At 51.2% G+C, this 21,695-nt stretch overlaps 1 protein-coding gene across 6 annotated transcripts in view; it reads right to left on the bottom strand.

The window, feature by feature from the left end:
* The window catches only part of LOC104066240 (Krueppel-like factor 5), a 55,226-nt gene that overhangs the window by 17,286 nt on the left and 16,245 nt on the right, over positions 1 to 21,695 (bottom strand). For 2 of the 6 annotated variants that reach the window (XM_054075479.1, XM_054075476.1), the window contains exons 2-4: positions 15,774 to 15,821; positions 10,416 to 11,319; positions 6,907 to 6,966 (exon numbers count right to left, since the gene is read on the bottom strand). In XM_054075479.1, coding sequence (XP_053931454.1) covers positions 6,907 to 6,966; positions 10,416 to 11,319; positions 15,774 to 15,821 — 1,012 coding nt within the window. Of the gene's footprint in view, positions 1 to 830; positions 1,762 to 6,906; positions 6,967 to 10,415; positions 11,320 to 15,773; positions 15,822 to 21,695 lie in introns of those variants that run through there. The other 4 variants (XM_054075480.1, XM_054075477.1, XM_054075478.1 and 1 more) reach the window with 3 other exon arrangements.

Below are 21,695 nucleotides of genomic sequence, written 5' to 3'. Positions count from 1 at the left end.
AGCAGCCCCAGGGACATCATCCATTCCAAAGCCTACACCTCACCATGCAACACCTCACAAATCCTTCCTGCCCTCCTCTCTCGTCACCCCAGACCAGCCACATGTGCCACATGTGGGACCAGGTTTATTTAGCCAAGGCAAAGGACAACCAGGGACCCAGCTATGGCTTTCAATGGACGTGTGGTTGGGCAAGAGCAGAGAGGGATGGCCTTCGAATTCCATAGCCTTTCAGTTCACACTGCAGAATCGCATCGGTCTCCACGTTACTTAAATTTGTTGGAGGACAAATAGAAGAGGAGGACTGCACGGAGAAAACCAACATTCTGTTGAGTGCACCTGGCCTATTATTTGTTCTTGATTTATTTATTACCTGCACAGCTCCTGTTTTAACTGGCAGGGCCTGGCTCTTGTTCTGCCGAAGTTTAACCCCCGGTAGACTTTGAAGGATGGCTGATGTGTCCCATGTGTCACAGCAGTCCATGGAAGAAGAGGGAAAGGTGCCTGAAGGCGCCCAAGGTGGTGAACTTGTGAGGTAGGTAACATGATTACAATCTGAACAGTAGGATTTATTGGAATTTGTTTTAAAGGTGCTTTTTTTAGCTTTTTTGCTTCTCTGTCTGAATGCGATGAAATTTCAACAGCAAAACACCAATGTGATCAGCGATGACCGATCCCTTGTGTGCGTGTCCAAGTCATGACCAGAGCCTGCCCAGTGCTTTTAGAGAAAGGCACATTCTGGGAAACCAGAGCTTTATCAGTGGCATTTTTTTCAGTGCCCTGGGTGACATCAAGACCCATGCTGACCCTCCCAGAGACACCTGAAGTCAAAATTCATTTTGGAAGCAGAAATGCTAAGGACACAACCATAAAACTCAGCCAAACAAGACTGATATTCACAGTCCCGAGTGAGCTGGCTGCCAGGAAACTGCAGGTGGGCTCAACAGAACACAGACAATGGCTTTTGTCATCTGCTTTTGTGCTGTCCCTTGCTTGAAGGCAAATCAGGTGCGGATGTCATAGGTCCTTTCTTCTATGGCCCCACAGAGACTGGGATTGTCAACCCAAACAGCCCTGACCTTGTGCTCCTCTCCTCGTGCATGGAGGTACTATGTTCACATCCATGCCATGAGGCAGTCCAAAAGGCCCACGCTAACAGTTTGAAGTGAGACTTCTCATGCACAGCCAGGCTACAAATCCATCACAAACCTCCTCAGTCTCACAAAACGGGAGACCTGAAAGGGGTAAAACAATCCCAAAGAGCTTGAGAGATGAAGGACAGTTGCTCCTCAGTGACAAATAAATAGCAGGTTTGCTGCATGAACGCCCTTTGGAATCCAAGGTCCAGTGCCTCCAGGAGCCTCATCATAAGATCAGTCTGTAATTCTAACTCTTTTTAAATGAGATTTCTTTTAAATCCAAAAAACAGCTGGGGACAGGGCTTGCAGGGGGGACTTGCCTGCCACCCCTACCGTGCTGGTTGATCACAGCATGGGTTTGTTCCTAGGTACGAGAAGAGGAGAGGCCCCTTGGGAAAGAAATGGGTTTCAGCTGCTCTTGGAGAAGTGGCAAACACAGACAGCTCCTAGTTCTGGTGCCGCTTCATGTGGAGAGCCAGATGGTCGGAGCGGGAGAAGCACCGGCCACAGGCGAGGCACTTGAAGGGCTTGGCACCAGTGTGCTTCCGATAGTGCCGGGTCAGCTCGTCGGAGCGGGCAAAACGCCAGTCGCAGCCTTCCCAGGTGCATTTATAGGGCTTCTCGCCTGCAGGTAAGAGCCACAGGTCACAGGCCATGCAAGAGCCAACACCACACATCTGCCCAGCCTCCCAAATGCTCACACCATCCCCGCAGAGATGCCCACCTTCGCTTGGGAGGACTTTGGAGGCAACCAGGGCTGCCCCACTGCAGGACGGGGCTCATGGCCACATCAATGCTCTGCATAACCAGGGTTCACTGCTGAACACACTCCATACCCACCAAGTGACTCTAAGATGTTGAGCTGCAGTAACCAGGTCTTGTCCGTATGCTCAACCTGCTTTGCTGTCTAGGCTTGGTTTCTAGCACTGTTGTATTTAGGAGCATTTCTGGCTAAAAACTTCCCTGAGTTCTTTTTTTTTTTTTTTTAACTAGCAAGCCAAAAATTGCTCTGGAAGCTGTTGCTCCTCCTACACGAGAAGGGGTATCAGGAGGAATCACAAAATCACAGAATGGTTTGGGTTGGAAGGGACTTCAAACCCCATTCAGTTGCAACCCCCTGCCATGGGCAGGGACACCTTCCACTGGGTGAAGGGGCTCCAAGCCCCATCCAACCTGGCCTTGAACACCTCCAGGGATGGGGCAGCCACCACTGCTCTGGGCAGTCTGGGCCGGAGTCTCCCCACTCTCACAGCAAATCATTTCTCCCTAAAATCTCACCTCCATATCCCTTTTGCAGCTGAAAACCTTTATCCTCATCCTCTCCCTGCAGACCCTGACCAAGAGCCCCTCCCCAGCTTTCCTGGACCCCTTTCAGTACTGGAAGCTGCTCTAACGTCTCCCCACAGACTTCTCTTCCCCAGGCTGAACAAGCCCAACTCAGCCTGTCCTCGAATGGGAGGTGCTCCAGCCCTCGGATCATCTCCATGGCCTCCTCTGGACTCACTCCAACAGCTCCATGTCCTTCCTGTGCTGAGGACTCCAGAACTGTATGCAGGGCTCCAGGTGGGGTCTCACCAGAGCAGAGCAGAGGGGCAGAATCCCCTCCCTCCCTGCTGGTCCCACTGCTTGGGATGCAGCCCAGGACATGGTTGGTTTCTGGGCTGTGAGCACACATTGCCGGCTCATGTGGAGCTTCTCAGGAAGAAGAGGGTTACACCATAAAAATCTTCCTCAAAGCCTCACATCTTCGAAGCCGCCATCCAATGCTCTCCTCCTCAAAGTTCAGTCCTATGGCAGCTCTCTCTACACAAAACGTTGTGTTTTCTTTAGAGCCTTTGGGTGATGTAATGCCTCTGCCCTCTCCCCACTCCCAACCATTACACACCTATTCCCAAACTGAAATCAATTAGATTGTGCAAGTTCTCAGCCAGCTGGGAACTGGGCTGGAAAAGCCCTTGTCCCCTTCCAGCTCCCTGCGTGCCCAAGTTGCAGAGCTGGATCTTGGCGGCAGCCCTCTCTGCACCTGGGTGTGGTGCTCTCAAATATTAGTCCTTGCTCTTAACAGCCTGAACAAGCAGGCAGAGTTCAGGGAATGTGCTGACTTTCCCGACCTCAAATATTTACCGTTTCATCAGCCAATTACTGAGCACAGCAGCGCGGTGTAAATGCACGTACACATGCAGCGTGCATGCACAGGCATGTGTGCCCTGCTCTGACATGTTTCCCACTGAACAGTCATTCCTCCTCGCAGCTAGGCGAGAGGTGGATTTGGCCAGGAAACAAAAAACACTCAGCTACAGCAGCATCTACAGCGGCATGCACGCAACGGATAATATGCGAGAGAACAGATGTGCGAACCCGGAGGAGAAAGGGCACCAAGGCCACATCCTGCTCCCCAAAAAGCCTCGGTAGGGAGGAGAGAAGTGTGTCTTTTATGGCTCAGGTAAATATAGAGCTTAAAGCTCTTTTACAAGCAGCAGGCTAGGTTTTTTACAGCATCTCGGGGTTGGCATTAGCGTGCTAAGACAAAGGCAGGATTTGCACCACGCAGACACAGACATTGTCCCAGCCAGGTCACCTGACTGGGTCAACCCTACCCAGGCCCTTTAGTTTCAAACAATGATAGGTTGATCTCCAGGATAGAAACAAAATGCTTTCCATTGTCCCATGAGCTGGCTCCATCTCCCAGGACAGCACGGCAGGGCAAGCTCAAACAAAGGACCCGAACTGGCATTCCCAGCCCCTGGGAGGCGGGTGAGCAGCCATCGGGTTATATATTTAATCTCACAATGGCACCCAGGAAATGAATGGTGTCTCCAGGAGATGAATGCAGCCCAGCCCATAGCAACGGGCAAACCACAAGAAAAGATCTTAGAGATCATGTACTCCTCAGCCCAGCTCCCACCAGGCGAGGAATGGAGAGAAAGGGTGTTATTAACCCTTCAAGTGATGGAGCTGAAGCAGTTTCAAGTGTGCATAGAGTTGGGATGGGCCCTGCTGTTGAAGCATCAGTGCCGTGCTCAGCGTGGCTAAGGCTTCAAAAGCAAAACAAGAGGCTTCGAAAATCGAATGCAGACACCATGAACCTGCCTATGTATGACACTCTGTTTTGGATTCCCTCTTTTATCTTCCCTAGAACACCACAAGCTTTCTTGACTACTCAGGTCACATCCTCCTTCACCTCTCTGCCCTTCTATAAAGGCAAGTGACATGGAAGAAGGCAAACACACTTGGATTAGCATAGGAAAGACATGGAGCTGTTGGAGTGAGTCCAGAGGAGGCCACAGAGATAACCTAAGGGCTGGAGCACGTCCTGTACGAGGACAGGCTGAGAGTTGGGTTTATTCAGCCTTGAGAAGAGAAGGCTGTGAGGAGACCTTAGAGCAGCTTCCAGTCCTGAAAGGGGCTCCAGAAAAGCTGGGGAGGGACTCTAGAACAGGGACGGCAGGGGTAGGACAAAGGGGAAAGGTTTTTCAGCTGAAATAGAGTTGATTGAGATGAGATTTTAGGAAGACATGGTTTACTGTGAGGGTGGAGAGGCTCTGGCCCAGACTGCCCAGAGCAGTGGTGGCTGCCCCATCCCTGGAGGTGTTCAAGGCCAGGTTGGATGGGGCTTGGAGCCCCTGATCCAGTGGGAGGTGTCCCTGCCCATGGCAGGGGGTGGGACTGGGTGGGCTGGAAGGGACTTTCCAGCCCAAAGTGCTTTGTGATCCTATGATTTCCAGCCCAATTACTGGGAATCCTGGGAAAACTACTGCACTTCATCAGATTCAAAACCTACCCAAGTTTGCCCGGATCCATCTTGATATTGTGACTTGGAAGGGCGGTGCATGTCTCAGATGGGTCGTGCTTCTAGGCACAGAGCTAAGACCCTGTGTTCCAAACAGAATAGGCACAGATATATTGAATTCTAAAGCACAAGCCCTAGTGCAGCCCTGCTTGCAGATGGCTGTGGTGACAAATTCTTATCACCACCCAGGTCTTAGAGCCAGGACACGGTCCTTCCTCTTCCTTTCTCCCACTTGTTGTTCTCCAGCCTGCTCCTACCCAGACCCTGCCAAAAAAATACTGTACTTCATGCACAAAGAGAAATTCTTTGCTGGCTTGTTCATAGGACTGATAAGACAAAACCGGAACAGAGCCAAGTGCAAGAGCTGATTCCCAGCCTCAGGATGGGGTTTGTTCGTTGTTAATAAAAAAGAAAAGTGAACTCTGGGCCAGCTTAATTGCTTTCAGTAAAGATCAGCCCTTCTATAAAAGAGATTTATGAGGGCACTGATGGTTCCTGGACTATCTGGGGATCTGATAAAGTTTCAGGTATAATAAATGTCTTAATGAGAAGACCTGTGCTTGAGTGCACAAGTGCCGCTGAGATCGGTTTAATCTGGGAAGCTGGCTGTGGTGGGAGCTCCTCTGTGCCAGTGACCCTGCTTATGCCAGCAAGGGCAGCCCATGGCACCTTTGCCCTCGGAAAGGAGGGCACATCTGTTCTGAACCTGCATTCAGAGCCCTTCTGTACCTGTATTCAGAACACATCCAGTGATACACCATTGGCAGGGGCTAAGGGGACAAGTGCCGGGCGCAAGTGGTCTGTATGGCAGGTACCCAAGGAGATAGGATGGGTTCCTTCCTCTCCTTGGCAACCACGGGGCCAAGAGAGACATACCTTGGCTCAACAGGGATCATGTATCTCCAGCATCTGTCTTTATGCAACCTTTCTGTAGGCTAAGCAAGATCAGACCTGGGTGGGATTTGGGAGACCTCAAAGGAAGATTTTACAGTGACAGAGGATTGGGTGAAACTCCTGCTCCCAACCCATCAAGTCCAAGAGTTCCCCTAAGTTCTAGACCATCCCAACAGAAGGTAAGCAAGTACACACAGCAGTGTCCAGTTGCTATAAACCAGTGTAACCGTTGGGCCTTTTTTAACATTAACATCAACAGATTTAACTGGGCTCCTAAACCCCAATAATAACAGAATCACAGAATGTTTTGGGCTGGAAGGGACCTCAAAGCCCATCCAGTTCCAACCCCCTGCCATGGGCAGGGATACCTCCCACTGGATCAGGGGCTCCAAGCCCCATCCAAACTGGCCTTGAACCCCTCCAGGGATAGGGCAGCCACCACTGCTCTGGGCAACCTGGGCCAGGGCCTCCCCACTCTCACAGCAAAACATTTCTCCCTAAGATCTCATCTCAATCTCCCCTCTTGCAGCTGAAAAATGTTCCCCCTTGTCCTGTCCCTGCACTCCCTGATCAAGAGCCCCTCCCCAGCTTTCCTGGAGCCCCTTTCAGCACTGGAAGCTCCTCTAAGGTCTCCCCGCAGCCTTCTCTTCTCCAGGCTGAACAACCCCAACTCTCCCAGCCTGTCCTCAGACAGGAAGTCTTCCAGCCCTCGGATCATCTCCGTGGCCTCCTCTGGACTCACTCCAACATCTCCATGTCCTTCCTGTACTGAAGGCTCCAGAACTGGATGCAGGGCTCCAGGTTTGGTCTCACTATAGAGGAGCAGAGGGGCAGAATCTCCTTCCTCACCCTGCTGGTCCCATGGCTTGCAATGCAGCCCAGGACACGAGTGGTTTCTGGGCTGTGAGTGCTCATTGCTGGCTCTTGTTGATCTTCTCACGCCCAGCACCCAAAGTCCTTCTCCAGAGAGCTACTCTGTAATAAGTCCCCTAGACAAAGGTGATCATCTCAGATCTCATCTCCACCATTAGCAAGCACAGGAGAAGAAGTGTAGGCTGACAGTTCCTGATGATGTGGTGCTCTTACCTGTGTGAGTCCTCTGATGTGCCTTCAGGTGGGAGCTCTTGGTGTAAACTTTTGAGCAACCTGCAAAACCAGAAAAGACACAATTTCCATGTGAGACAAGGGCCCTTGCTCAAACAAGTCCAGAACATTTCTGTTTTAGTTTAGGGACTGAGCGGGCCTGGAGAGCGTGCTGGGCAGCTGCATGCAAACAAGCCTGCCTATACCCACTCTGTTTCAGCAGTGACTAAAGCACATTTGTCCTCCAAGACAGAGACACCTTTACAACACTCCATCTTCTGCCACACAACCCTGACACCCATGGGCACTATGCTGGGAATTAGAGGCTCAGAGGGAAGAGACAGGCAGAGACTTTCAAATTCCCCTTTCCTGAACCCAGCAGGATGAAAACGTTAAATATATAACCAGTTTCATCCTGGTGGTTGTCTCTCTGGATTCCAAACTGCTGTCACTCCTGCAAGGCTGGAGGGAAAATGTATTTCACGGAGTCATAGAATTGTTTGGTAGAAAAGACCTCTGAGATCGTATCCAGCCATACCTATTCACTACTAAACTAGATCCCTGAGCACCTCATCTGCCCATCTGTTAAACCCCTCCAGGGACAGGGACTCCACCACTGCCCTGGGCAGCCATTCTAGTACCTGAGAACCCTTTCAGTGAAGATATTCCTCCTAATATCCAATCTAAACTTCCCCTGGTGAAACTTGAGGCCACTACCTCTCATCCTAATGCTTATTACTTGGGAGAAGAGCCCAGCATCCACCTCATTCCAACATCTTTTCAGGGAGCTGCAGAGCTATGAGGTCTCCCTTCCACCTCCTCTTCTCCAGGCTAAACAACTCCAAGTCCCTCAACTGCTCCTCATAACCCCTGTGCTCCAGACCCTTCCACAGCCTCGTTCCCCTTCTCTGGACACGCTCCATGTCCCATCCCCAGAAGATGCAGTGAAAATGTTCCAGGAAGCAGGAAACGTCAGGTCCACTGTGGAGCCACTTGGCTTTCAGGATCCAGAAGAAAGACAGTTGGAAGGTTTTTCAGAAGATCAGCAATAACAAGTTTAATCAAAGAAAGGCTCTTAACAGAAACACCATGTCTTCAGGAACAGTTTCAACAACAGGCATCTCAAGATGCATTGTTGTTACTTCCTCATTTCATTTAGACAGTGAGGAGAAGCTTCTCTCTCTGCCTTTATGGCCCTGCTTCACTACGCTTTGACAAGTATAGTAAAAGATTAAATCTGAATTTTTGTGACCTGCATAATTAACATTGTCATATTTTTCATTCCAGTGTTCCCGCACAGCCTAAAGAAGCCTCTTGCAGGAGATGAGCTCTCCATCCTGTCCTGCTCAAGAGGTGCAGCTATCTGCCTTTCCCCTCTCTGTAGGAGAGAGATAAGGGTTGGTGACCCAGTTCAGTTTTGCTTCTGATGCTCTGAAGCCTCAAAGGTTCCTCACAATTGGGAGGAAGATAAGCACACATGAGACTAAGGGCTGACTTGGGAAATGAAGCCCGCTGAGCACCTAGAGTGGTGTCCAGACCCCAAGGGAGCAGTACAGAGAAGCCAGAAACAGGTAGGGTTGAGCTTCATTTCCCTGCGAGCACGCAGAGGAAAAAGTATGGGGGCCACCACCTGGAAACTTGGATCAGGGCTTTGCAAGCAGGTCTCCCTTGTCATTCCAGTTACTGGTGGGAACTGGACATGCCTCCTGTCGCTTCCTCATGCAGACCACGTCAGTAAGACCTGATGCCCCTGCCATCAGTCCTGACTGGCTTCAGCTCTAGCTGAGCCTCAGTGTGAAAGAAGAAGTCTCTGCACACACACAACTATCGAGCCACTCGGGGTTTACTGAGTGCAGGTTGGGGTTTTTTTGCACCACAGCTGCATTCCTGCCTTCACATGCAGGCCAAAACCCTGGTGCAAACAGGTGAGTTTTGTCTTGGCAATGCGTCCTTCAGGATGAGACCCTTGCTGTGGCCACTTCTGACAAGAGCGGAGGGGGTCTCTTTGGGAGCAGTGGTCCACTTACGGACTTCATCTCTCTCCCATCATGACCAGCAGAAGGTAAGTAATTCAGTACAAGCTGTTACCACAAGAACATGGGTGCAGTTTCTGGCTCAGAAAGTCCCTAATCCGCAGGTTGCCAGAGGGTAGGAAGATGTCAGCACAGAAAACTCTCTATAAACGTGTCCTGCTCTTACACACTTCCTTGGGTCACTGCTGGAGACAGGATCTGGGCTAAACAGGCCTCTGGGCTGGCCGTCTACGGCTACTCTTGTGCCATGGAAGGAGCACACTAATCTTGCAGGAGGCAGTTAGGAAACACCTTTCCTCAGCTCACACCTCACTGTGGGAACACTGTTTGCTAATCCCCAACAGCTCCATGGCTGGAAGTCAGCCTGGGAAGTGGGAGGTGTGCATCCCTGCACAAGGACTGGTGCTTTTCAAGCCCTCACAATGGGGTTTCTAGATAGGGACATAAAATCATGGAATCACTCAGTTGGAAAAGACCTTTGAGATCATCAAGTCCAACTGTACCGGTCCATTACTAAACAAGATCGCTGAGCACCTCATCAGCCCATCTTTTATACCCCTCCAGGGGTGGTGACTCCACCACTGCCCCAGGCAGCCATGCCAGTGTCTGATTGTTTCTCTCTTGTGCAGCACAAAGGAGAGTTTGCGGCTGTGGGTCCCGTAAGTTCTGCAAGGTCTCCTCTGGGCAAGGCAACACAGGTCTGCAGAGGGACCTGGTTACACAGTGAAGAGATGCACAGGGAACAGCTTCAGCTCCAGGGTGAGCGTGACCGCAAAACACCTGTCCACACCACCCCGATGCAGTAAGACATGGAAGGACACAACACAAAGACATTCAGTTCATTGCCTCTTTGGAAGAAGAGAATTTGGGCTGCAGAGACTGTAGAAGCTGCTTGTGGACATTGCCTGATAGTTTGTCGCTCCTTATGAGAGTGGGAAAGGAAAGGTCAGCAAGAAAGCCAGCATGGCTTCATCTATGGAGAGCATGTGTCTGCTCAAGCTTAGGCAAGACAGAAGCAAAACAGGCAGCTAAGGCAGCAGATTCCTGGGAGCATCCCCGTGCTTTGCAGGAGCTCTCTGCCTCTCACAGTCAGCCTTGTTTCTGTCAGAGTGCGAAGAGGAAAGGGAAGGGGAGAAAGAAGGTATAGAATCATAGAATAGTTTGGGTTGGAAGGGACTTTAAGCCCACCCAGTTCCAACCTCTCTGCCATGGGCAGGGTCACTTTCCACTGGAAAGTGGAATCAGGGTGGAATCAGCTAGCACAGGCAGGATTGACCACTTCTACTCCCTTGGTGATGGTAGGAACCCCACTTCCCTGGGGCTCTCCACCCAGCTCCACAGCTCCTTTCATCATGCAGACAGACAAACTGATTTTGAATTAAACTCCTGCGGAGGCCCAAGGCAGCCCCCAGCCTCAGCGTGTCAAGAAGAGACCCCCCCCCCAACAAAGCCACGCCAGCACATCAACCATGAGCACACCTGGGTAATCGCAGTGATGGATTCTCCTTTTCTCCAGCTCAGGGTTGTTGCGCCTGTTGTATTTGGGGGGCTGCATGACAACATGCCCTTGGGAGAGGGTGCCAAGGCCATTGGGGACAGGAGGAACCTGGGATGACTGGACCAACTTTAGTCCAAAGGTGGCTTCATAGGATGGTGGGGGAGAGATGGTGTTGATGAGCTCGGGTTGATTTTCTGGGCTGCCAGGCTGTGAGTTGGGGGGTGAAGGGGGCAGGTTTACCCCTGGCACAGTGTAGAACTGCCCTGAGATGTTGAAGTTTCCCTGTCCATGGGAGACATGTGGGTACTGCTTGACTGACCCTCCTGGATGGACAGGTCTGTGGACCATGCTGGACATGGTGTGACCTGTGGACATGGTGACACCACTGAGACTGTTGATGGCTGTGGTGCTGTTGGAGGTGAATGTCAGAGTGGTGATGTCACCACTTGCATTGCCAAGTGGCATCTGGTAAAGCTGGGATGGCTGTGGATTGGTGGACAAGGGGATCTCAGAGGGCATCTCCTGCTTGATGAAGATGTTGTTCACTGCCACTGACTGGGGCATGCTGAAGACACTGGTGAAGTCAGGCAGGGTCTGTGTGGAGCCAGAGGTGGAAGAGCAGGGCTGGGCAAAGCTGGTACCAGGCTCTGTTTTGATCTGTGGGAATGGCGCCACGGGTTTGGGTGGCCGGTAAAGTCCAGTGCGCAGGTGTGTTGTATCTTGCAGAATCACATTGATGTTCACGCTGTATGGTGTGGAGGCTGGCTTCTCCGTGGAGAAGAACTCATCGACTACTGAGGCACTCTCCCGACGGTACTTCTTGTCTGGTATCATCGGGATGGGTAGCACCTCGTTTGAAAGGTACTTATCCATTTCAGATCGTGCCTATGGAAAAAAAATAAAGACAAGACTGACCTTGACATGCCGGTTGTGGAGTCCAACGTTCAACCCAAGCTAGCAGGAAATCGAGAGAGCAGCAAGAAAGGCCCAGGAGTCACAGGCTGCAATGATTGAGTTTCAGTCTCTGACTCAGCCCCAGACTCCCCAGCAGTGAATCACTGTCCTCTGCCCCACTTCCCTCCTACCTATCTGCACTGATAACAAAGAGTAAGCAGGCAAAGGATGCAGTTACGAGAAATACAGCCTGAAAAAGAAGCGGCAAGATTTAGGTACAAAGTTTTGGTCATGCAAACAAGAGAAATAGGATGAGATCAGAAACTCTGCTCCAGTCAGTCTCACACCTTAGGCATGTTGGATCTGCAGCCCACCTTGGACGTGTTGACTCTGGCCTCCTTTAAACGCAACAGCCTCAGATGTATTGTATTTTCATAGAACGGTTTGGGTTCGAAGGGGCCTTAAAGATGACAGGAGCATTTCCACACCCCTGCCATGGGCAGGGACACCTCCCACTGCATCAGGGTGATCCAAGCCCCATCCAGCCTGGCCTTGAACACCTCCAGGGGTGGGGCAGCCATCACTGCTCTGGGCAACCCGGGCCAGGGCCTCCCCACCCTCACAGCAAAATATTTCTCCCTAAAATCTCATCTCAATGAACCCGCTTTCAGCTGAAAACCATTCCCCTTCATCCTGTCCCACCACTCCCTGACCAAGACCCCTCCCCAGCTTTCCTAGAGACCCTTTCAGCACTGGAAGCTGCTCAAAGGTCTCCCAGCACTGGAAGCTGCTCAAAGGTCTCCCAGCAGCCCCGATTCTCCCATCCTGTCCTCATACGGGAGGTGCTCCAGCCATCAGATCATCTTCATAGCCCTCCTTGAAGGCTATGAAGACCTTTTTATAGGACAGTCATAGAATATCTTTAATTAACTGAGATTATTCTAGGACTATATCTTTAATTAATTGAGAATCGATTGGGCAATAGCCCTAAAAATCTCAGTGATGTTGCCACTAATTCATCGAACTCTGAACCTGAAATTGAAGCGGCCAGGCATACACTTACTGTCTTGTCTTGGCAAGATGACTCAGCCCTCAACTAACCTTTAGTTTAGTTCTAGATCTTGTAGAGGTGCTTTTACAAGTCTGGGTCCTTCCAGCTAACAGGAACTCTAGATCAATCACCTCTTGCCATGTTTCTCTGATGAACCTCCTGGTTCATCTCTGATGGCATCTAGCTGGATCCAGGCCCACTAACTCAGTAACCTGGTGGAACAATCCGCTAGGAAATTCATTCACTGGCATTTGATGACTCAAGTTCTGCTCTTTGTGGTTAAAGATATGGATGCTAATGCTTTTCTATAAAGCTACAGCCTTTAGTTATGTGGTTATCCATGTGTCAGGCTCATTGCAAAGCCCTCATAGACTCATTCATATGTAGAGAAGCTGGCAAAACCACCAGGTTTCCCTGGCAGAGGGAAACACACCCTGCACGCTCGAGCTGAGGGTTTTACAGCTCTGAACTATGTCACTGGAGTGCAATGGGCCAAAGCCCTATCCCTGCTGCACCTTTGTTGCCCTTAACAAAGCTGGCTGGGACCCAACAGATATCCTCAGCCTTTCCAGCAAAACATATCACCTGCGCTTCCAGCGAATTCAAAGAGCTTTTGCACGTCTGCAAGCCATACAGGCAATGCATGGGTAAGCTGGCTACTACCCAGATACAGATACGTGCCACAAACACACCCTCTTCTACATGGGTGGAAGCTCAGAGCAGCTGGACTTGGAAGTGCTACCATGTGCTGGGACCGAGCACGCCGTGCTGGGACGGTGTTTGCGATGCTGTGCTAGCTGTGCTGGTGTTCGTACACACAGTGCTGTAAATCCTATCCATCCTTGTGGACTGTGTATGTCCAGAAAAGCCCTTGCTCTCATTACAAGAAGCTATGTGTGGGCACTGCAAGCTCACTGAGTGTCACATCGTCACCTAACCACCTCTGCTGAAGGCAGCACTGTCTCCAACACCACCCCAGCCCTGCTCCAGTGAGGAAACCCTTGCTCAGGCATTTCCTAAAGCTAAGGCATTCGCCGGAGGCAGGGAAGAGAACAGGAGACCCCTTGTTCAGAAGAGGAGACAGAGGACACCTGATCGCACTCTGCAGCTTCCTCACCAGGGGAGGAGGAGGAGCAGGCGCTGAGCTCTTCTCTGTGGCCACCAAGGACAGGACCCGAGGGAATGGCAGGGAGATGCACCAGGGCAGGGTTAGGTGGACATTAGGAAAAGGTTCTTCCCAGAGGGTGGTGGATCCCTGGAACAGCTCCCAGGAAAGCAGTCACAGCACCGAGCCTGACAATATTCCAAAATCATTTGGCCGAGGCCCTCAGCCTCATGGTGTGAATGTTGGGGTTGTCCTGTGCAGGGACATGAGCCAGACACGATGACCCTTGTGGGTCCCCTACTCAGGATATTCTATGAATCTGTGATTGTATTAACTCAGTCCTCACAGACTGGTCCAAACCCCTGATTTCTTCTCTGCTCCCCCCTGCAGTGCCCAGCTTGGGTACCTGCCTGAGGGAGAACCGCACCAAAGCTTTGGAGCTGAGCCCTATGTGCTCCAGCCCCGCGAACCCACAGTCCTACCCCTGGGAGTCAGTTGGCTCTAGGCAGTACCAGGGGCTCTGAATGTCACACATACCTGAGCAACGACTGACCCACTTGCCAGGAGTGGGGGCCTTTTACTTCCACACTTCTCTTATCTCTGGCATTTAACTTTCTCACCTTCAGTTCCCAAGGGAAGGTCTCCCCCCACCAGCTCCAGTGGGTCCCTATACAGCAGATGACCAGGCAGGGATATTAAATGTAGAAAGGCACTAAGGGATCTAATTTCACAACCAAAATCATAGAATCATAGAATGGTTTGCGTTGGAAAGGATATCAAAGCCCATCTAGTTCCACCCCCTGTCATGGGCAGGGCCACCTCCCACTGGATCAGGGGATCAAAGCCCTATCCAACCTGGCCTTGAACACCTACAGGGATGGGGCAGCCACCACTGCTCTGGGCAACCTGGGCCAGGGCCTCCCCACCTCGTAGTGAAGAATTTCTTCCTAATGTCCAGTCTTCCCCCATCTGATTTAAAGCCATTCCCCCTCATCCTCTCACTCCATGCCCTTGTAAAAAGCCCCTCCTCAGCTTTCCTGGAGCCCCTTTCAGCACTGGAAGCTGCTCTAAGGTCTCCCCACAGCCTTCTCTTCTGCAGGCTAAACAATCCCAACTCTCTCAGCCTGTCCTCATAGCAGAGATGCTCCAGCCCTCAGATCATCTTTGTGGCCTCCTCTGGACCCGTTCCAATGGTTCCATCTCCTTCTGATGTGAGGGATTCCAAAACAACGTTCTTAGCCAGTCTCCCCATCCACTACCTGCCTGCCTGTTTGATGTCTCACAGCCTCCTCTTCTTTCATAACTACCTCTGCCTGCAGAACAAAGTCTTCTTCCTGTTATTCCCTTAACGCCTGGCAAATCCACTTCTGATCCTAAGCAGCTCCAGTGTCCCAGGGAAAGCAGGTATTAAGGGGCAGCAGATTAGAAGTGATGGGCTTTCAGCTGGCAGGAAAGGGAACCAGGCATGTCAGTAACTGCAGCCCCACTGGTGTGGACAGGACTGGGACACTGAGTCCCACCTTGTTGGCATCCAGACTACCATAACACTGTTGATTATGTCACAGGTTCCACGCAACCTTGAAGGCTGCAGCAATCTTCCAAGAGGGAGAAACTGGCACATTGCTCATTTGTGGCCCAGAAATGCCTCACAACCCTAAACACTCCAGCACCACTCATGCTGTGTGCTGACATCTAACATCAAACCATTTTTCTAAGCACCTCCCAACCAATGCTCCATACAACTCAACTCCTTGGCCTGCAGCCATCACAACTGGGGTGACCAAGTATCAACATGTCCAGGTGGGATCCAACTCGAGGGTCCTGAAAGCAAGTGTTCCTGTCTGGCTGTCACTCATGGCTCCGTTCATAGAGTCGTGGAACGATTTGGGTTGGAAAGGACTTAAAATCCATCCAGTTCCAATCCCTCTGCCATGGGCAGGGACACCTCCTGACTGGGTCAGGGGGCTCATGGCTTCATCCAACCATTCACAGTCAGTGGGGATCCAGATAACAAATTCACAAGAGACATGGAAGAGAAACTGAGCTACCCAGGCACCTGGGTAGCTTGCACAGATGGAGACACCACGAGTGGGAGGAATGCACCCCAGCTGGCAGCGGGAGCAGGAGGAGGGAGCAGAGGTGCTGCCACATCATTGCCAGTGGATCTGGGTGGCATGCACCAGGGCTGGTCAAGGCTGTGAGCCCCAGCTCACTCTTAATGGCGTTAGCGGTACCTCTCACCAACGAGAGCAGGAGCATGCAGAGGGAGGAAGGAGGAGAGCGCTTCACCTCGAGAATGAGCGGCGGCATCCGCTGTTCCATCCTCATAGGGTGCAGCTGTGGGGCAGACAGGGCTGGGTTAGTGGGGCAGCCACTCCCCACGGGCATCCCCAACCACCCCCGGCCATAGAGAGCCTCGCATCCCCCATCCCAAGGGCAATGCTGCCCACCTTACATGGGCTCCCAGATCCAGGCTTCACATGCAGAAAGAGGGATGGGGGTTCAGAGGACACAGGAATTACAGAATCATGAAATCATTGATGTTGGACTGGCTCATCCAGTCCAGCCCCACCATGCCTACTAGACCATGTCCTGAAATGCCACATCTACACAGTATTTGAACCCCTCCAGGGATGGAAATTCCACCACTGCCCTGGGCAGCCTCTGCCAGTGCTTCACCACTCTTTGGGAAAAGAAAGTTTACCTAATAGCCAATCTAAACCTCCCATGGCACAACTCAGTGCCAGCCTGTGCCCCATCCTCATTCCACATCCTTTTCTTGCAGCTGCTGCTGCCTGCTCGCATCCAGTCTATCAACCTTCTCCTCCACAACCATTAAGTTTCACCCTAACCTCTACCGTTTCTCCAGTTCAACAAGATTGTGACAAAGCATTTTCTCACCCTCCCAGTTTGAGGTCATGCACACATTGCCAGCCTGGTCAGTCAGACCAACAAAGGCTAGAAACTAGCCCAGGCTTCTCATTCTCTCAGAAAACCAGCAAAACCAACTCAATGGACTCAGATCTCCCATTTTGGGTGTATTCGTATTTTGGGAGTTGCACCTAAAGGATGTTCCTTGCAAGACCATGATAGACTACAGAGCCACATGGCCTTGAGAGGACAGGTGCCAAACAGCCTGGGGATGCTGAAAGCTGCCAGACCTGGAGAGCCACTGGTTTCCATGTGGTCTTCATGCCTGGAAGCATGAGGAGATGCTTAAACATGAAATCTCCAGGTCAGAGCTACATGTGGATTGGGATTCAAAGCTGTATCTCATCACTCCTATCAACTGGAAGAAATAGTTTCAGAGACACCTGCATACTTCAGCCAAGCTCCTTCACAGGCAATGCTTGAGTCTGAAAGTGGTGGTCCAGCTGCTGGATCCCTCAGTTAGGGGTGAACCACACTAGGAGACCAACAAAACCCTCTGCTCTGCCAGCCATCTGCATTCAAGACATGCCATGATAAGTAGCCCAAATATAAAGGAAGAAATTGAGGGCAAAGTAGGTCCCACCAGGAGGAAGCCTCCTAGGCGCTGGGTCTCTGCAGGCTCCTTGGCCAGCCCCAAGCAGGTCCTGGCAGCAGCTCTGCCTGTGGCGATTCCAGAGAGAGCAGCTGAGGACACTGTGATTGGCTCACGAGGCAACAATGACCCAGAATGCTCAGCCCATCCCTTCCTCCCCATCTGCCAGCCACAGGCAGGGAATTCATAATTCTCTTGCCTTTTTGGGAGAGACTGCACTTATCACATAGCCAGGGAGCTCAGTTCACCTCAGTACTGCAAGGCCAGGTTAGATGAAGCTTTGAGTGACCTGATCCAGTGGGAGGTGTCCCTGCCCATGGCAGGGGGTGGAACTGGATGGGCTTTGAGGTCCCTTCCAACCCAAACCATTCTGTAATTGCAGGAGATACCCACCATGCTTTGATGGAGAAAGCCTCCAGGGCATTCTAACTGAAGAGCCACTAGGTCTTCAGTGGGTTTCGTAAAAAAAAAACACTGAATCACTGCAGTACTTTCCGCTAAAAGTCATAATCACAAACTCTGACCATGGAGCAGGGTCTTTTCAACCTGCCAGGGAAAAGAAAGCTGAACAAACCAAGCAGGAAAAGGAAACAGGTTAGAAGAAGCACTTTGTCTGCTCCAGACGCTGGACCACCAGAAGTATGTTACACTCAGCACCAGCACATCCAAACCTGGGACCTGGCAACTGCAATCCCCTGGAGGGCAAGATAACCTCAGCAACCTCTAATGGAGAACCCAGGGCACTAACATCAGTAAAAACCAAGCCCTGCAAGGCATTTCCTTGATGAAGAAAGCACTGAATGAAGATCTGGTTCCCCCAGCTCTGCCGGGAGTGGATTCTCCAGTGGTTATAGGCACTGACATGAGTCTCCCCCTCTACCATCTGCCCATTTTTGTAAATCATAGAATCACAGAATGGTTTGGGTTGGAAGGCACCTCAAAGCCTATCCAGCTCCACCCCCTGCCATGGGCAGGGACACCTCCCACTGAATCAGGGGCTCCAAGCCCCATCCAACCTGGCCTGGAACCCCTCTGGGGATGGGGCAGCCACGGCTGCTCTGGGCAACCTGGGCCAGGGCCTCCCCACCCTCAGCGTGAAGAATTTCTTCCTGAAGTCTAGTCTAAATCTTCCCCTTTCCAATTTAAAGCCACCCCCTCTCACCCTGACACTCCCTGCCCTTGTAAAAAGTCTCTCTCCAGCTTTCCTGGAGCCCCTTTCAGCCCTGGAAGCTGCTCTAAGGTCTCCCTGCAGCCTTCTCTTCTCCAGGCTGAATAACCCCAACTCTCTCATTCTGTCCTTGTACAGGAGGTGCTCCAGCCCTCGGATCATCTCCATGGCCTCCTCTGGACCTGTTCCAACAGTGCCATATCTTTCTTATGTCAGGGATTCCAGAACTCAATACAGGACTCCAGGTGGGTTCTCACAAGAACACAGTAGAGAGTCACAACCACCCCACTTGACCTGCTTCAACCTCCTGCCTCGGAGACCTCTATCCCTCTTTCAGACATCGTCAAAGGCACAGTGAGGCTTTATCAGGACATCAATCAATGCACACGGAGTCCAAGACAAACATTTATTGGGAGGACACAGAAAAAAAAAAAAACAGCACTTCAGCCAACCAGGCCATTTTGCCAGCAATTAACCACAAGCATCTTTAGAAGAGTGCTGGGCACCACAGACTGTCAAGGCAGGAGGCAGGATGTGCCTTTCTCATGATTAAATGCTTTCTAATCTGAAGTTGATGAATAACAAACCACCATAGAAACATCAGATGTTGCCACCACAGAGGCTGCAGCGAAGAACAAGGAAAGAAGTCAACATTTGCTAGAGAGGCAACCAGTTGGTGAAGTTGGCAGAGGGAGCAGTTTGCGGGGAAAGAGCTTGGGAGGAAAAGGGGGGAACTTTCTTCAGTACTTCTAGTTATAGAATCACTGAATCATTAAGGTTGGAAAAGACCTCTAAGATTATCAAGTCTAACCATCAGCTCAGCCCCACTGTGCCTTCTAAACCATGTCCTGAGGCACATAACATTTATTTAACTCCTCCAGGGATGGAGACTCCACCACTGTCAGTAAAGACACTTTTCCCAATATCTGATCTAACCCTCCCCTGGTGCAACTTGAGGCCATTTCCTTTCATCCCATCACTTGTTCCCTGGGAGCAGAGCCCAGCCCCTACTTCGCTCCAACCTCCTTTCTGGGAGCTGCAGAGAGCAATAAGGTCTCCCCTCAGCCTCCTCTTCTGCAGTCAGGCAGGGGTCCAAAGAAGAACAGGCAGGAGCTCAAGCCTGTACAAGGATAACTCCCATGTTTCTCCTACCCAGAGGTGGGACCAGTGCTGTTTGTGCCTTGCCATCCACTTCTCTTAGTTCACAGCCTGTTCCAATGCTTCACAACTCTTTCAGTAAAGAAATCTTCACTAATATCCAACCTAACTTGGCAGCTTCCAGCCCTGGTTTGGGCCCTGCCTGGCTGAAGCACCCCCATCCTGCTCTGCAAAGCTTGTAAGCATAGAGCCCACTTTCCCCTTCTCAGCCAGATTTCTTGCTCACAGCCAGTCCTGGTCACTACCCTGCGGTGGTCACTGGTGCAAAGAGCTTTTGGGAGAGAGACCCATAAAAGGAGTCTGGACCACAAGTCTTATAAGGAGTGGCTGAGGGTCCTGGGGCTGTTTAGCCTGGAGAAGAGAAGGCTGAGGGGAGACCTCATCACTCTGCAGCTCCCGGAAAGGAGGTTGGAGTCAGGGGGGTGCTGGGCTCTTCTCCCAGGTAACAAGCAAAAATGATGAGAGGAAATGGCTGCAAGTTGTGCCAGAGGAAGTTCAGAGTGGATATCAGGGAAAACGGCTTTACTGAAAGTTTGGTGAAGCCCTGGCAGAGGCTGCGCAGGGCAGTGGGGGCGTCTCCATCCCTGGAGGGGTTCAAATACAGTGTGGCCGTGGCACATGGACATCGTTTAGCAGGCACGGTGGGGTTGGACTGATGGCTGAACTGGATGATCTCAGTGATCTTTTCCAACCTTAATGATTCCATGATTCTATGAAAAATGCCAGCTCTGCCCGTGCAGGTCAGCCAGCAGCACAGCCCTGTGATGGGGGGGCGGTCCAAGGGATGGGGGAACAGCACCTACATGCAAGGTGAGGGCCCATCCTCAGGGGGATGGAGGGTCCCCAAGCACAGGCACGCATGGCACGATGGTTGTGTCTGTTGTCCAGGTGCCGGGATTACGCAGTACAGTCTCTTTCTCATACATGCACCTGCATGAAACTCCAGCCTCCAAGGGAATCGGCAAACAATGGGGAGGATAATCATCAATCAAAAGCCATGGCAAGTACCTGGCAGTGCCCCTTTAAAGGCACATGTTATAAATAAACAGTATTTATATACAGATTTGGTTCAATATCAGCATTTATTGTCTCATAGTTAAATATTGACCTGAGTAAATATTTGTTTCTCTGATCATTTGGGTTTGATATTGACCTCGATCGACGTTATTTTCTGTTTGTTCCTCAAGTCTTCTGGAACTCTCTGCAAAACGAGATTAGCAAAGAAACCCCCAGGACTCTTCCTTTCAAGTGCACCCTGGGCCAAACGTTCAGCTGCTGTAAATAACAAAGCACCACTGCTGGCAGCAGAGCCAAACTCTGTGATTGAGTAGGGGGGTGCTGGGCTGCAGAAGGCCCTGGATGGACTCCTCTGCTTGCTTTGTCTCCAAGAGGTTAGGAACATCTCCCAGGTTGCCCTCAAAGCTTTCAGCTATATCTGCATTACACACAATGGGGCAAGATTCTTCTCCTCTAGCTTTGACTACCTGGAAAGAAGGCGTCTAAGCAGAGATCTCTATGCAAGCTCTCTCTGGAGTCCATGGAGAAGACCCGGGATAATGGTAGGAAGCTGTGCCAAGGGAGGTTTAGGTTGGACATTAGGAAAAGGTTCTTCATGCAGAAGGTGGTGGAGCACTAGAACAGCTCTTAGAGAAGCAGTCATGGCACTGAGCCTGACAATATCCCAGCAGCATTTGGCCAACACCCTCAGCCCCACGGTGTGAGTGTTGGGGTTCTCCTGTGCAGCGACAGGAGATGGATCCAATGGTCCTTGTGGGTCCCTTCCAACTCAGGACATTCTAGGATTCTAAGACCGCCACAGGCGATCTATCCTACCAGCTACCTCGAAGCTGTCACTCCTTTCCACCTATAAGAGCAGCTCTTGGAGCAGCACAAAGACACAGCCAGTCTCCAGGTTCCTGCCAGGAGCCAGTTTCTGAGCCAGTAGTCAGCAACATTTCCAGCAGACTTGCTGACTCTGTTTGCTATTCCTTTCCTCCAACAACTGATAAAGACTCACTCAAAGGCAATCTACCTTGGTTACTTATCGCAGGAATCATGCCACTACAGTCAGCAATCCCAAAGGCCAAAGAAACCAGGAAAATCACCCTCATACAACTCCAAGGTCAAGTGCCTGGAAGAGCAGCAGTTTGGAGCAGCCAGGCTCCAGCAGGTTTTAAAAGAGCAAGCACAAACCCTTCAAAAAAAATAAAGCCATAAGAATAATAAAGACTGAAAAATAATGAGCAGGAGACCCAACCTTGGAGACCATGAGCTTGGACACAGCTCCAGCCCCACTGCACCATCTCTTGGCTTTACTGAACATGGCAGCCATGCAGCCCACCTGGTCTTGGACAGGTCCAGA

This window comes from Cuculus canorus, chromosome 10, assembly GCF_017976375.1.
Source record: "Cuculus canorus isolate bCucCan1 chromosome 10, bCucCan1.pri, whole genome shotgun sequence".
NCBI classification, from domain to species: domain Eukaryota; kingdom Metazoa; phylum Chordata; class Aves; order Cuculiformes; family Cuculidae; genus Cuculus; species Cuculus canorus.
The sequence above is the reverse complement of the archived record's forward strand: the minus strand, read 5'-3'. Positions and strand labels throughout refer to the sequence as shown.